Source organism: Gigantopelta aegis, chromosome 3, assembly GCF_016097555.1.
Source record: "Gigantopelta aegis isolate Gae_Host chromosome 3, Gae_host_genome, whole genome shotgun sequence".
NCBI classification, from domain to species: domain Eukaryota; kingdom Metazoa; phylum Mollusca; class Gastropoda; order Neomphalida; family Peltospiridae; genus Gigantopelta; species Gigantopelta aegis.
The window spans coordinates 68,110,979-68,125,942 of record NC_054701.1 but is presented as its reverse complement, the minus strand read 5'-3'; the positions used below and the strand labels follow the sequence as shown (position 1 = coordinate 68,125,942).

The window sequence follows — 14,964 nt, the reverse complement described above, 5'->3', positions numbered from 1 at the left end:
TTCTTTATAAATTAATTTTGTTTTGTATATAAATATTTTCATATACTTACCTTTTGTGACACCCAATAGCTGATGTGTATTTTTTGTGCTGGGGTGTCGTTAAACATTCATTCATTCATTCATTCATTCATTCATTCATTCATTGTATTTGCCAACACAAAACTAGATCTCATAAATTGCAAAATAAACTGAAAGAACGTGCTAGGTTCTTGGAAACAATTTCCAACGTAAAATGTACATGAACATTAAAACTTAACGTGCCAAATTTACGATGCCTGTTCATGTCATACACCCGTGTAACTACATATATTTACAATTCATAAACACCTGCGTCTAAGAAATAGAGAATAATACATGAGTGGCCGTGAGATACCATTTATCTTACGAGTCGTTTTAAAATTTATCTAACGAGAGTTTGATACGTTTTTAAACAACGAGTTGTGAGATAAATGGTATCTAACGGACACGAATGTTTTATTCCATTTCTTATATATCCTCATAACCCAAGTGTTAAGTAAATTTTAACATCGTTATCGACTAAAAGATAGTTACAACCCTTTGCACTTGTAGCTGACTTGCGCGTCACAGACACATGATTGCCAGGTTAACTATACGTCACAGTGTAAACGATTTCCACCGTGCTGTTTTTTCATTGGATGTATGGCAATGGTGACCTGGTCATCACCTAGGAACAGCCAGTCGTATGTCTGGAAATTAATTCAACACACGTACTTGAGTAAACAACTACGTGTTTTCACCAGCGGGTGTGTAAGGAAAACAGGCTTCGTAAATTCGGCCCAAACATGTATACATTTTTAATGCAAAAGATTAACTTTTGAATAAAAACTATCTATGCATTTGTTCAGACTTGGTCAGAATGTAATAGTCTTGTTTCCTACTGTCGCCAAATTATTATCAATTAGGAGATAATCATATGGAGTTTTTAGATTTGCGGGTGTTATTGTCTATTATTTGATCCCGCAAATGTCATTTTTGACCGAAGACGATAAACATTTGCGGGCATCAAATAGAATAATGTAACTAAGCAATCATAACACAGAACACAATCGCCATCAGTTTACAATATAATTTTAATGGGTTTCACGGTCCCGTAAGAACAGGGTCAGGGAGTTTCCTATGCTCCCAGTTGAGGCCAAAAACAGTTATTTTTTGTCATACCTAATATATATAAACAAAAATGTTGTGCCCCAACCTCCCACCCCGTCCCGATTTCTTCAGCCCATGGTCTATGCGGTTATCAAAGATCGCAGTTATAGTGGCGACAACGGGCGTCTCTAAAATTCGTGTCTCAGTCACCATGTCACGTATAACAATATGCATATACAATAGTCGCCGATTAAAGGGACATTCCTGAGTTTTCTGCATTGTAAGATGTTTCCGACTAATAAAATATTTCTACGATTAAACTTACATATTAAATATATTTTCTTGTTTAAAATATCAGTGTCTGTATATTCAATGTGTTTCTGGTTGTCTTAATATTTGTAAGAAGCCCAAACTGGATTTTGTCTTCAATTTTTTTTTTTTTAGGAAATAAAATGAAAATTAACCTAGTACAAATATTAGAACGATCAGAAACACATTTAATATACAGCCACTAATATTCTAAACAAGAAAATATATTTAATATGTAAGTTTAATCGTAGAAATATTTTATTACTCGATAACATCTTAAAACATTGCAGCAAACTCAGGAATGTCCCTTTAAATACTTAAAACAATCTGAAATACAAAACCGTATACCATGATCAACACCACATCTCTGCACAAGACAGAGTCGCAAGGACGTTTTGCAAAATCGTCACTGCTCACATGATCCAGTTTCAGGTGCTCGTCCTTAGAAGGACCGTCACTCCCATATCAGATCCGTAACAAGATGTTTCATCACTCCTGCACAGCCTGGTGGAGGACTGCCATCACAAAACATTCCTTTCTTTTACACAAAACAATTCAGTCATATAATTAAGTAGTTGATATAGAGCATAATAAACGAGTTACCAGTAATTGTTAAATTAAGTCCCGAGTGAAATAATGTTCACTTGTCGCAAGCTTTTACGTGTGACAAATGAACATTGTTTCATGAGGGACATACATTTGATAATAACTGGTATCGAATTTGTTATTTCATTTATTACATCTGCTATTTATTTTTTTTTTTCGATATATATACATGTATATATACATGTACATGTATAGTTCTATAGAAAATATGTAAAAGTCTGTTTGTTTTGTTTAACGACACCACTAGAGCACATTGATTAACTAACATAGAAACTATGTAAGGGACTTTACACTGTTCTCAGAATTGCTACAACTGTATTATATTCACATTCACAGATCATTTTCAAAGTCTAAGTTTACTTATTTCATAAAATCAGCAAGTTATTGTGGTAAAAATTATTGGCAACGGTAGGCTTTGTTACAAAAGTATATTACTCTAGTTTTATTAAAACAATAATATTCAGTTCAATTCAATTTATTGCATATTACCAAACAAACTGGTGTCAGCAAACAGATAAAAACAAACATACAACATCAATAACAACAACAACAATTAATAATAATAAAAATATTAATGTACAGGTCATAATATATAATATAATATTAATGTGCAGGCCATAATATATAATATAATAATATATAAAAGCAGCGTGCCAAAAGTGACATTTATTAAAACACAATAATATAGAAAAACAGTATGCAATAAATGGCATTTATTAAAACATTATAATATAGAAAAGCAGTATGCCACAAGTGGCATTTTAGGCACTTTACAACATATAAGCCATTATTTTTTTCCGTGAATCAATCAACTTTTAACTGATTTTTTTTCGGGAGTAGGTGAAAAACGTATTTTAAAAATATAACATTGTATATATTTTTTAAACTTCTGATCATAAATTGCTGGCTATACAGGTTTTTAGTTTTTTGTAACCTTTTTCCAGGAATGGTCGAATATGTTCATTGACTACTCCATCATTACTTTTGAGTGATTCAACTATAGGAAGACTGTCATTTTCCAAGACGATACATCCTTCCATATTCGTCTTTAGGAGGACTGCCACTATCAAGTCTAGTGTCACATACCCCACCTTTACAAGACAATTCAATAGATAAATAGAAAGTTGTGACGGCAATCACTCATAAATCAATACATTTTTCATTATTATTGTGAAATACTTTTTACTAAAAGGGATTTACGTTTGAGCAGCAGAATTCTCAGCAAACGTCACAGTCACCTTGAAGAAGAAGAAGGATCACTAAGGTTTCGAGCATGTTTATCCCGGGTCCTGTCTCTGGATAGCCAGGGGCATGACTCGGGACAGAAGTTGAAAATGGGCAGAAACCTCCTTCTATGTTAACTTTGCCGTAATTTTGTTCTTGTTTTGTAATTTTTCCCATAGCCAGGTATTAGTGATATGAGTACTTACATATATCACTATTCCCGAAACAAATGTATCATAAGGAACAAACTGCCAAGACTCCGGAACGTATCATCATCATCACTGACGAAGTGCAGACTGCAGGACAAAGCTCCAAGTCAAGACATTTCATATTCTTCTAAAGAGATTTCAATTAGTCCAAGGAATCCGGTGTCTTCACCAGTCGATTGCGATCATCATCATCGCCAAGGAAATCTATGGATCCTACATCATTGTCCTTGTCACACGTCAGGTCCAGGGTGAGGGTCAAATCTGAAACGTACATATACAGAACCACATACTAGTCGTTTTTCTATGCTGTTTACTTCACGACTTTATAGAGCACAATGATATTATACCACGATAGTCAAGTGGTATAAATCGTGCGCACTATAACCGAGTACATTAAATAACATTGGAAAAACGACTGGTATGTTGTTCTGTATTTATTACATACTACCTTTGTATATCACGATTAACACATATTTTAATTAATAACTTACTTCGTCTGGAAAGTTAATTGAATGTTGTAGAATTGACAGAACGCTAGGCGTCCTGGTTATGGACATGACGTCATTGTCATGAACACGTGAACTACGCGTACGATATTTTGTATCACAGATATATTATGTTTAATAATAATAATAATAATAATAATAATAATAATAATAATAGATTTTTTTATTTCAGATCAGAGATCCATAGAACATATATAAACATCACATACAAAACTGATTACATAATATACAGCAGCTTGTGCCAGCGATTTACACATACAGATTTGACGTACACAGTTGTACACCGCAGGTGGGCAAGTAGGTCGTTTGAAGTTGTTTCGATTCTGCTCTTCAGCGAATATGCTGTTGAGCGAAGTAAAGCGCCAAAGCTTTTTACTCGATGACTGACAAACATCTTGCTGGCACTGTATGGTCGTCGTTGTCCGATCATCCATCGGTATGCATTATTATAACATATGTTAAGATCTTTCATGGTATCCTGCTTAAATTTCACCCATAATGCACCCGCGTACAAATTACTACAATAACTCACAAATAATTGTGTTTTAACAGATTCTGAACATTTTGCAAATCGCCGCAACAACATGTTTGCACGTACACAAAGGGCTCTATACTGTCGTTTAATGTCTTTATCGTCTTTCATGTTTTTGCATATGATATGACCTAGATATTTATAGTTGTCAACAAATTTCAGTACATCACCACACAAATATATCGAAGGCACATTGATCAACTTCAGAGTTTCTGGCTCAATACACATACAAACAGTTTTTCATTGTATTATATATAATATCATAATCTTCTGCAAATTTCTCGCAAATCGTTAACATTTTTCTTAATGCTGAAATAGATGGGCAAAGAAGTGACATATCATCAGCAAAACTGAAGTTATTTAGAAACACCCCACCAACATTACACCCAACTGCACATTTTGACAACTGTAGGTTAAGGTCATCAATATATATATTAAATAATAAGGGTGACATTACCCCACCTTGACGGACGCCATTTGTTACATTAAAATTACAGGAAATATATGCACCCCATTTTACACTAAACAATTGGGTTAAATACCATGCTTTGAGAAAGCGAACTACAAAAGTAGGCACGCCTTTTTTCAAAAGTGTCATATATAAAGTCCAGTGATTTACTCGGTCAAAGGCTTTTTTCGCATCCAAAAAGCAAACATACACAGGACTACCTTGTGAAATGTAAAAGTTAATAACTTCCTTAAAAGCAAATAAACACATATCGGTGGATGTCCCACTTTTAAAACCAAACTGATAATCTGATGTACTCAGGTCTATTCGTGATAACAGTACATGTTCCATAACTTTTGATATCACAGTTGCTAATGCAATTGGACGGTAATTGCCTTTATCTGTTATGTCTCCGGTTTTGTTTTTCACAATAGGAACAAGAATAACATCTGTCATACTACTAGATACATGCCCGTGTACAAGCATGGCACTGAAACAAACTGATAATAGAACGAATAATCTCTTGGGCGCATATTGGAGGTGTTCCGCTGAGAGACCGTCATTCCCTGCTGATTTCCCACTGCTAAGTTTAAAAACAAACTCCATTACCTCATTGGGATTTACGTTCATTTCAGCAACATAACTTGAATCATTAGCAATATACTCTTCAACATATGCTCGATGATGCTGACCTGTCACAGAATTTAGAAGTTCTTTATAATGTTCTTTAAACAAACCTGCAATATTCTCTTCCCCGGTCACACCATCCACAGTTGTTGCCAATAGAGTTCGTTTATTATTTTTCTTTAGAAATATTTTTCCAAAATTCACGAAAGTTCATGTCGGTCAAATTTTTGTGCTATAGCATCTGCCTTCATTCTATCGTTCTCATTTTGACACATTCTAAGAGCGTATTTAAACTGCCTACGTGTTTTGTTCATATTTTCACATATAAGTCCTGTTCTAGGTTTACCATTGTCTCGCCATAACAAGTAGGCCTCTCGAGCAATGAGATGTAGATCTTTTACGTAGTTATTCCACCCAGGCACATTTTTGTGATTGTCACTATTACCTTTAATCAAATGTTGAGATACCAATTTTAATGCATTAACAATTTCATTATATAAACTATCAATACCATGTAGATGACCAGATATATTGCAGTTTGGAGTTTTACAAGAAATTGCATCATTAGGAAAAACGATTTGAGACAAGGAAATATCTGACTCAGCTCTATACGTATTTATATCATTAGCAGTAACTTTTGACCAGTTTACAGACGTTCTTGGCAGTATGTGATTTTTGGCTAAATTGCATTTGGTCAAACCGTTCACACTGATGGTGAATTGTAATGGCAGATGATCCCATGGCGCAATGTCATGTAGTATATTCATATTAGTTATTGCATTGTGTGCAGCTGTAGTAGCCAAACAGTGGTCTAGCCATGACGTTGTCGCATGCGCCTCACTAATATATGTGTACGTATCTGTACCTAAAAGAACAGCATCCGATAATATATAACCATGTTCTGAACACATATTATATAATTCAGCACCAAACCTTGACTGCCGCTTAATATTGGCATTCCAATCACCGACTATGTACACATTTGGAGTGTTGGATTCCTCTGATATGGCATGCAATTTTCCAAGGTACGAGACGTAATCCTCCCAATTTTCAGGCGAATCAGTCGGTAAGTAAACACACAAGATAAGTACTTTCGATGATTCACAATTTAATTCTAATCCTATTATTCTACTATCGTCATATGTACACACATTAACTAAACTGCCGAGTGTCTTCCTCCATAGAATAGCCACTCCACCATATGGACGTCCGGCTAGTAGATTACTGCTAGTATCCATAGCAGATACCCCTCGAGCATAAAAATCATCGTGTATGTAAGAGAGTTTTGACAAATCATAGTCTGCTAACCAGTGCTCCTGCAACAAACATATATCATTAGCATCACATAATTCATGAATATCTGGCGCCGATGTTTTAAGAGACCGACAGTTGTATGAGCATATCTTAATTTCTTCTTTCATGATATTTGCTAATGTCGTATCACATAAAACTTTCGAACTAAAACTTCTTCTGGCCACACGTTAGGACTCATTAGTTTATCGATGTTTTTGGAGTCAACAAGGATTTTAAACGACGAATAGGTGTCATATCGTGTTCTGAGTTTTTCACACCAGACATCAATCCCCAGCACTGACCTTACGTAATCAAGTATGTCCGACTCCTTAGTTCCCGGCGCTAATCTGGTTACGAAAACGGGTACCGGTGTAGATTTGACTCCCCGCAGTGCCGATGACTGTGCGGTTCCTATTACTACCGGCTTTTTTCGCTTCGGACCAACAAACTTAAATCCCTCTGAATCAACACCACTTCTGTGCGGAACAGCTTTTCTTGTTTTCTTTTCTCTATTCAGCTCCATGCCATTAGATGCCAATCCAGCAGCCATATCAGCAAAACTGCGTGCAGTCCCTGTGTGTTGAGACATCTCCCTAGTAACATGAGATAAAGGCTCATCTGGTCGTACTGGGCTCGATTGCCTATTAGGGGTTTTGCAATTTCGTATCAGCTGTTTTGCATGTGTTATGCTGTCATCTAGTTCACCATCTTCCTTTTCAGTTATTACATTTTGGCTTTGTTTCAAGATATTAATGTCGCTAGGTGTGACTGTTTCCGCCTCTAAACCACTGTCGTGTACACAATCGTTCACGGGTGAAGAACTCACAATATCAGTATCTTCATCATTTTCCTGGCTTACATCGACAGCCAACCCCACTGAACATGCACAATCTTTTTTATTCTGGAATGTACTTCGACATATCTCAGCAGTGGCCATCTGGGCTGTTTGCAAAGAAGCAATACTGCCTTTCATTATTTCAAGTTCCTTCAAAATAATGGCCATGTCCATATGATTGTAAAGAATTGGCGGCAGTTTATTCAGATCTTTCGCAGCGAAGCATGGTACATCATCTGGTTCAGTGTTATGCAGCAAATTCAAAATATCATGAATGTTATTCTTTTTCTTTTCAACACCCTTTCGTTTTATCATACGTCCACAACTTTCCGTATTATAGCAAAGGTCAAATAAGATTGTTTTAGCATCCTCAACTTCGTGATCTGTAAAAACATCAGAACACAATTTTACAATGGTATCATGCGGTAATACATCCATTTTGTTTATTACAAAACAAAGCAGCTCGCTGATAATAACATTGTTTCCAGTAGTACAATGTTTTGGAGATGTCGGCAGTCCACTTCCATGTAAATCAGAACTGACTGGCGTTTTCTGTGGTGTACTTCTATAGAAACGGCTTGCCGCCATGTTGGAACCACATGTATTCTCGTCATTAACAACAGTTCTCTTCTTTTTCACCGATGTTTCACTGCAACGGTATTCTCGCATTCTTCACATGTACATATATATGAATTAATACAGAAATTTACATATTATAACTGATTAAAAATTAAAACAAAAGAAACAGGATATTGAAGATATTAAGATTGGCGGAGCTCCGACAAAACACGTCCTACCGTCTCGCTGACAATGGCTACCTTAATAAAAGATGTTTTTGTTGCTCGGTCAGAATGGTCTTTATTACTACAGTAAGATTAAATGGGCAAGTAATATAATGCAAAATCTCACAGCATTTATTCCATAATCGTAAATTATTAAAAACATATGACATATGACACAAGACGCTAGGTTGGGTTGGGGTTTGAAGTAAGGATTGGCTTCCGCCAATACTGACTATAAAAGTGCAACGTCTTCCAGGAACACTTTCAGAGCAAGCTGTTGTAGCGCACGCCTATCATGGGTACAGGTGTCGATTTTCGCCGTTGTCGATTTGCGCCATCTCCTTCGTCCAGGACAGTATTCTTGCTTGTTGGTTTTTATGCTAATTGTTTAAGATTGGTTAACTGGTTGCAACTATGCATGTGACTGGTTTGTCTAACTTAAGTTTTATTTTATATTATATGTAAGTCTTATAATGCGGTCAACAGATCAGAACACCCGGGTGAAAACCCATCCCATACTGTTATTGCTTCCAAGGACAATTTGCTAGGAGCCTAAATCTTTCAAGTTTAAAAAACATCCAATGCAAAAGTTACACAATATTTTTACCAGCATAGTATATCTTTATATGTATGGAAAACATGTTTCCTGTACTGTAAACAATCTAACATTTATCTTACCTGTTCCTCGGAATAACTCTCTTTCGTTGGTCTCATGCAATTGGGAAGACCTGTATTCACGTTTGCCTTCAATGTGCCAGGTGACTACATTTGCGGGCTTTACTGTGCAGCTGATCACGAATGTACCATCTCGACTCAGCACCACGTGTTCTAGCTGTAGTAATAGAGAAATAAAGTTAAAAAGTTAAAGTTTATTTTATGTAACGGCACCACTAAGAATACACTGATTAATTTATCATCGGTTATTGGATGTCAAACATTTGGTATTCCCGACATGTAGTCTTCAAGGAAAACCCTCGTTTCCGTTAGCAACAAGGGATCTTTTGTGTGCACTTTTTCACAGACAGGACAGGACATACAACAGCCTTTGAAATGCCAGTCTCACAATGATCATATTTAAGAAAATGTAACAGAAAAATCAACCTACACTTACGAGGATTCAAACCAGGGACCGACAGGATAAGAGTCCAGTGCTCTACCAACTGAGCCGATAGCGAAATGCCCACTAACTCCTGACAGTAGGAGCACTTTATACAAACACTATTACAACAGTACAGGGATAATATAGCTACATTGTATGATGTGAGCATTTTTAAAAATTGATTTAAACGCGGGACCTAGGACAGCTACCTTTTTTTCCCAGACAAATGTACGGTAAAATACATTAAACACGTATAATATACCGCTGTTCTATATTGCCCCACAAACACATACACATACGCACATTGGTTCCAGGCAAGTATGTGCACAAAATCTGCATGGAGTTATCGTCTGGACTTCTGACAAATGACATTCTGATTTGAACCTGAATTGTTTCATCATGCCTCTATACCATTAAGGTTTCAGGCATGTCCACCAGGGTCCGATCTCTGGATAGCCAGGGACCTGACCTGGGGACATTCTGACTAATTGTAAGATAGCACGTACACACGTACACACACACACACACACACACACACACACACACACACACACACACACACGTCATATGCACACAGAATACAGACACACAGAGACAGACATACATGCACAACTTACTGGATAGTCTGATGTATAGCTTGCAACCCTTTTATATTCTGTTCCATTCTTGCTCCACAACACCATAGTTTTATCTTGTGCATCACTCCCATATGAAAGAAACATGTCTGATCGCTCTTTGGTGGAAAATGTCACCTCGCCTACATGACCTGCTGTTAATTCCTTAGTTTTTCCTACAGAATACAGATGAAGATTAAGGCTGGCTTTTCATATGAACAATTTTTGCGTCCGTCTCCTGCTAAACCTATTTTACCTTTTCATATGTCAGTGAGCGTCCGTCACACGTCATCCGATTCTGTTTTAATCGCAACCCAATGCGTTTTTTGAGGATGACGTTCTGTGACGGACCTGGAATTCCTTGTGATAACATCAAAGTTTGTTTTGTTTAACGACACCACTGGAGCACATTGATTTATTAATCATCGGCTATTGGATGTCAAACATTTGGTAATTTTGATATATAGTCTTAGAGAGGAAACCCGCTACATGTTTCCATTAGTAGCAAGGGATCTTTTATATGCACCATCCCACAGACAGGAAAGCACATACGACGGCCTTTGATATACCAGTCGTGGTGCACTGGCTGGAACGAGAAACAGCCCAATGGGCCGAGCAACGGGGATCGATCCATGATGACATGAAAGTCCTCGGTCTTCTCTAAAGTTTTACAGAAGAGTGCACAAAATAATGGATTAAATAACCCGTGAAATCGTGAAAGTGTTGTTACATATGACAAAGGTCGCATGCTAGATGTTCAAATGACGGATGACGTACGACGGATAATGTTCATATAGAAAACCAGCTAAAGTGTCCGAAATCGTACAACTAATAGGTGCTTAGTAACACAGAAACATTATAATGCAAACTTAGAACCAACTAAACCGAAACACAAAGACACATTGTTATCAACATACAGAGGAAAACAATTCAATGTGGGGGAGAAGGGGAGCTGCAAATTAAGACTGGATGGATCAATGAGAACCTATAATGTAGACATGCTCGAACCTACAGATTCTTTACAAGTGTACTTTTTGACATAATAATATGGGCCCCACCAAACTCATTTTAACAGACTGGTAAAGGGTGTATACTACCAAATCAAATCACATAGACGACAATAGTAACATATGTGGCTAAACCTCCTACCTGCAACGTATCAATCGACATAAACGCCACGGATATAAATACTACCACCCCTCACCCTTAAAGTGAATCAGAAGAAAAAAAATGGGGGTCAAGCGCTGCTCATTTCTGAGATAACAGGTAGCGTCTATGACTACCCTAGTTCCGCACAAAATTCGAGTACTTTTTTGACAGGCACCCCATACATGTTTCAAGCACAAGGCTACTTGACACAGTGGTATTAGATGAAATAAAATTGCATTTTTTTTTTTTACCCAGATGAAACTATTTTTTTTTTTACAACCAACACACTCACATTTATAACCAATCACAGGGCTTGTGGTGTTCACTTCTCTATCAAACGTTGAAAGATTAAATCGTCATACACTATCAAAACCGTATTTCGAATGGGTATTTGGCAAAATAGTGGTTGATTCCATGAATCTCTATTTAATTCCTCGTCTATAAAAGGATAGACACTCCCAGAAAGATACTTTACTGGACATGACATATTCCCCAAACAGCTCAAAGAGGACTGCCACTATCAGACTAGTACACTAAATCAAAATTAGCACAGGACAGAGCTCGTTGGAATAAATATAGTTGTGATGACATGCACTCATGAGTCACCGTCAACGCAGTGATAACACCACGTGTTCACGAAATGAACAAAGGCTTTACATGAAAAACATTAAAGGGCTTCTTTTTATCCATTGCCAATAAATACATTGTGTTGTGTTTGGTAGCCAGCCATTTTGGCATTAGGAGTACCGTAATGAAAAAGCAGATTCAGCTGCCAAGTCTGTTATCGATCTGTCTTATTTTAGGGTTGGTGTGCCTGATTTTAAATATGGCATTAAAGGGACATTCCTGAGTTTCTTGCAAGTTTTAAGATGTTATCGACTAACAGAGACTTTTTAACGATTGTAATTACATAACAAATATATTTTTCTGCATAAAATATTAGTGACTGTATATTAAATGTATTTATGATCGTTCCAATTGTTGTACTAGGTTAAATTTCATTTTATTTCTTAAAAAATATTTTTTGATACGTACGAAATTATTTGAAAACAACATTCAGTTTGGGCTTCTTACAAATATTAAGACGACCAGAAACACATTGAATATACAGACACTGATATTCTAAACAAGAAAATATTTTTAATATGGAAGTTTAATCGTAGAAATATTTTATTAGTCTGAAACATCTAACAATGCAGCAAACTCAGGAATGTCCCTTTAACCTATATAAACTGTCAACTTGGCAATATGATTGGAACAATCTTCATTTATTCCGTTTTCATACAAATACCCAGAAGTGACATTAGTTTTCAATCCTGTTGATTACAGGAAAGGAACATTTGTTTAATGACCTTCTGACACATTATTCATCCATTGTCAAACATGTGATAAATTGAATACTAGTATATTAAAGTCTATTACAAACCTGTTGGTAAAGTGCAGATCCTAACAGTTCCACTTCCAAAACTACAGACTACAGTTTCTTTGTCCAGAAAGGAAACATGTTCCACCTCGACATCATTTGTTTGTTCTTTATTGGCATCATCGTTGTAAATATCTAATTCAGGAAATGGTTCGTCTGCAACAGGAAATAACATTTTATTTCACAGTATCACATCACATTGTTTAGTCAACGACCAACTAGTGTTCAACATAAATTACTTACGTAACTGCCACTGCATATGTTACTTTTATTAGCAATTAACAACAAGGGCTGTTTTATATGCACTTTCCTACAGACATGGTTACTCATTCTATACGTGATCTTTATAAACTACAGTGACGAAAAAAAGTTCTTATGCATTATTAAAATCTCAGTAATACATATATTTTTACATAAATTAAAACCTTTATTGATCTGTTAAAAGTACGATGGACCAGTCTTGTCTTCTGAATCTAAAGTGTAGTCTACACCTTGCTTGGTGCCGTAATACAGGTGTGTTTCAGGATGTCAGACTTGTCGTTTCCAAATGATTCCATAGGTGTACTAGCCTGATTTTGCAAACGTGACCTCACACGTAGGCTTTCTAAATACAGAAGATCTCTAGTACTCTTAAAGTCCGCAGACACTGTATATTGTTCTGATGAATAGAATAGAATAGAATAGAATAGAATAGATGTTTAACGACACACCATCACGAAAAATACATCGGCTATTGGGTGTCAAACTATTGTAAATGTTGTTCTGATGAACACCAATTAACGCAACAATGTTTTGTACCATTCCAGATTCAAGCATGCCAATCGCTCGAAGACGTTCATTTTCTGAAAGGCGTTGATAACAATCAGATACCAACAAAAGTGTTTTTCTGAGTGATGAAAAGTAATACAATCGTTTTGCAGTTTAATGATAAGAAAAATGACGTCAAACAGGAGCACGTGACCCGAAATGCGCAAGTATGGAATAGTATGTGCAATTGGCAGAACACCTCTGGAATATCGATGGGAATAGTTAAACACTCATTTTCAGAAATGTTCATCGGTGATTGATAGTGTGTGTGTCAAAAGAATGGACCAATCTCAGCCCTGTGTTAGAGAGATTCCCCAAGGAACTCCGAGAATATGTCCTCAACAGTAATTCGCGATCAAAACCGTATCTCTGCACAATGCAGAGTCGAATGGGTATTTGGCAAAATAGTGGTTGATTCCATAAAACTGTATCTAGTGCCTCATCTATAGGAGGACAGCCATTCCCAAGATCATTTACTGGACAATACATCCTTCTTGCACCGCTCAAAAGAAGACTGCCGCTCCCAGACTAGTTTACTAAATCAAAACCAGCACAGGACAGAACTGTTTGGATTAAATATAGATGCGATGACATGCACTCATGGATCAGTGTCAAAACAGTGATGCTATCAGGTGTTTGCGAAAGGTGAGTATATCCTTCCCAACTGGTGGCACCTGCCAAGAATAATACCATCACAGCTGTCAAGTCTGTCACTTCATCTAATTTAAGAACACTTTTTTCTTTTTATTTGGTGCAACTACCCGTCCCCCTTCCCCTCACTAGGTACGGCCCTAGCCTGTTGGGCCCTACCAGCGGTGATCACTGTTGATTTGCACATATCCTGTTGTTATGAACGCAAGAATCCTTCTAGGAGGTGATTCGGGTGAAATAATCGCTGGATGTCACCACACTTCTCTCTATATTTAACCGCGAGGGCGAGCTTCGCTTCAGCTTCGATTTCATGGAATTAAAATCATTACATCATCAGTTATATGGTATTATGGTCATCGCGAAAACAGACCACAGCCACGTGCTTACCAAACGATCGAAGTAAAATTTCAAACAAGTAACCATATTGTTATCTTATAAAAAGAAATCTAATTCGTTACATAGTTTCCCGTTGAGCACCTGATGGTTCCGAACTATTTAATTTGCTAATGAAGATATTAAAGGGACATATCCTAGTTGTTAACAATTACGCCGTTATGTCTCGCTATTAAACCCGTGTTTTTTTATAAATGAAATTAAACATGTCCCACCTCTGACGATGTTCCAGCATCTCAGATTCCCATCATTGGTTCCAGAAAATACCAAACACTTGCCATCTGCAGAAATACCAAGTAGATCGACATCATCCGTGAAAGAGTCGGGGGAAATGGTGTGCTTTACTGTCT

At 36.7% G+C, this 14,964-nt stretch overlaps 1 protein-coding gene across 1 annotated transcript in view; it reads right to left on the bottom strand.

Moving 5' to 3' along the window:
* Positions 1-2,720: 2,720 nt before the first annotated feature.
* Positions 2,721-14,964, bottom strand: part of LOC121368881 — a 30,980-nt gene continuing 18,736 nt past the window's right edge. Inside the window, exons 15-19 of the mRNA XM_041493639.1 lie at positions 14,830-14,964; positions 12,767-12,919; positions 10,195-10,367; positions 9,157-9,310; positions 2,721-3,716 (exon numbers count right to left, since the gene is read on the bottom strand). The exon at positions 14,830-14,964 is cut by the window's right edge and continues 70 nt beyond it. Of these exons, the coding sequence (XP_041349573.1) occupies positions 3,598-3,716; positions 9,157-9,310; positions 10,195-10,367; positions 12,767-12,919; positions 14,830-14,964 (734 nt within the window). The 3' untranslated portion in view covers positions 2,721-3,597. The remainder of the gene's footprint in view (positions 3,717-9,156; positions 9,311-10,194; positions 10,368-12,766; positions 12,920-14,829) is intronic.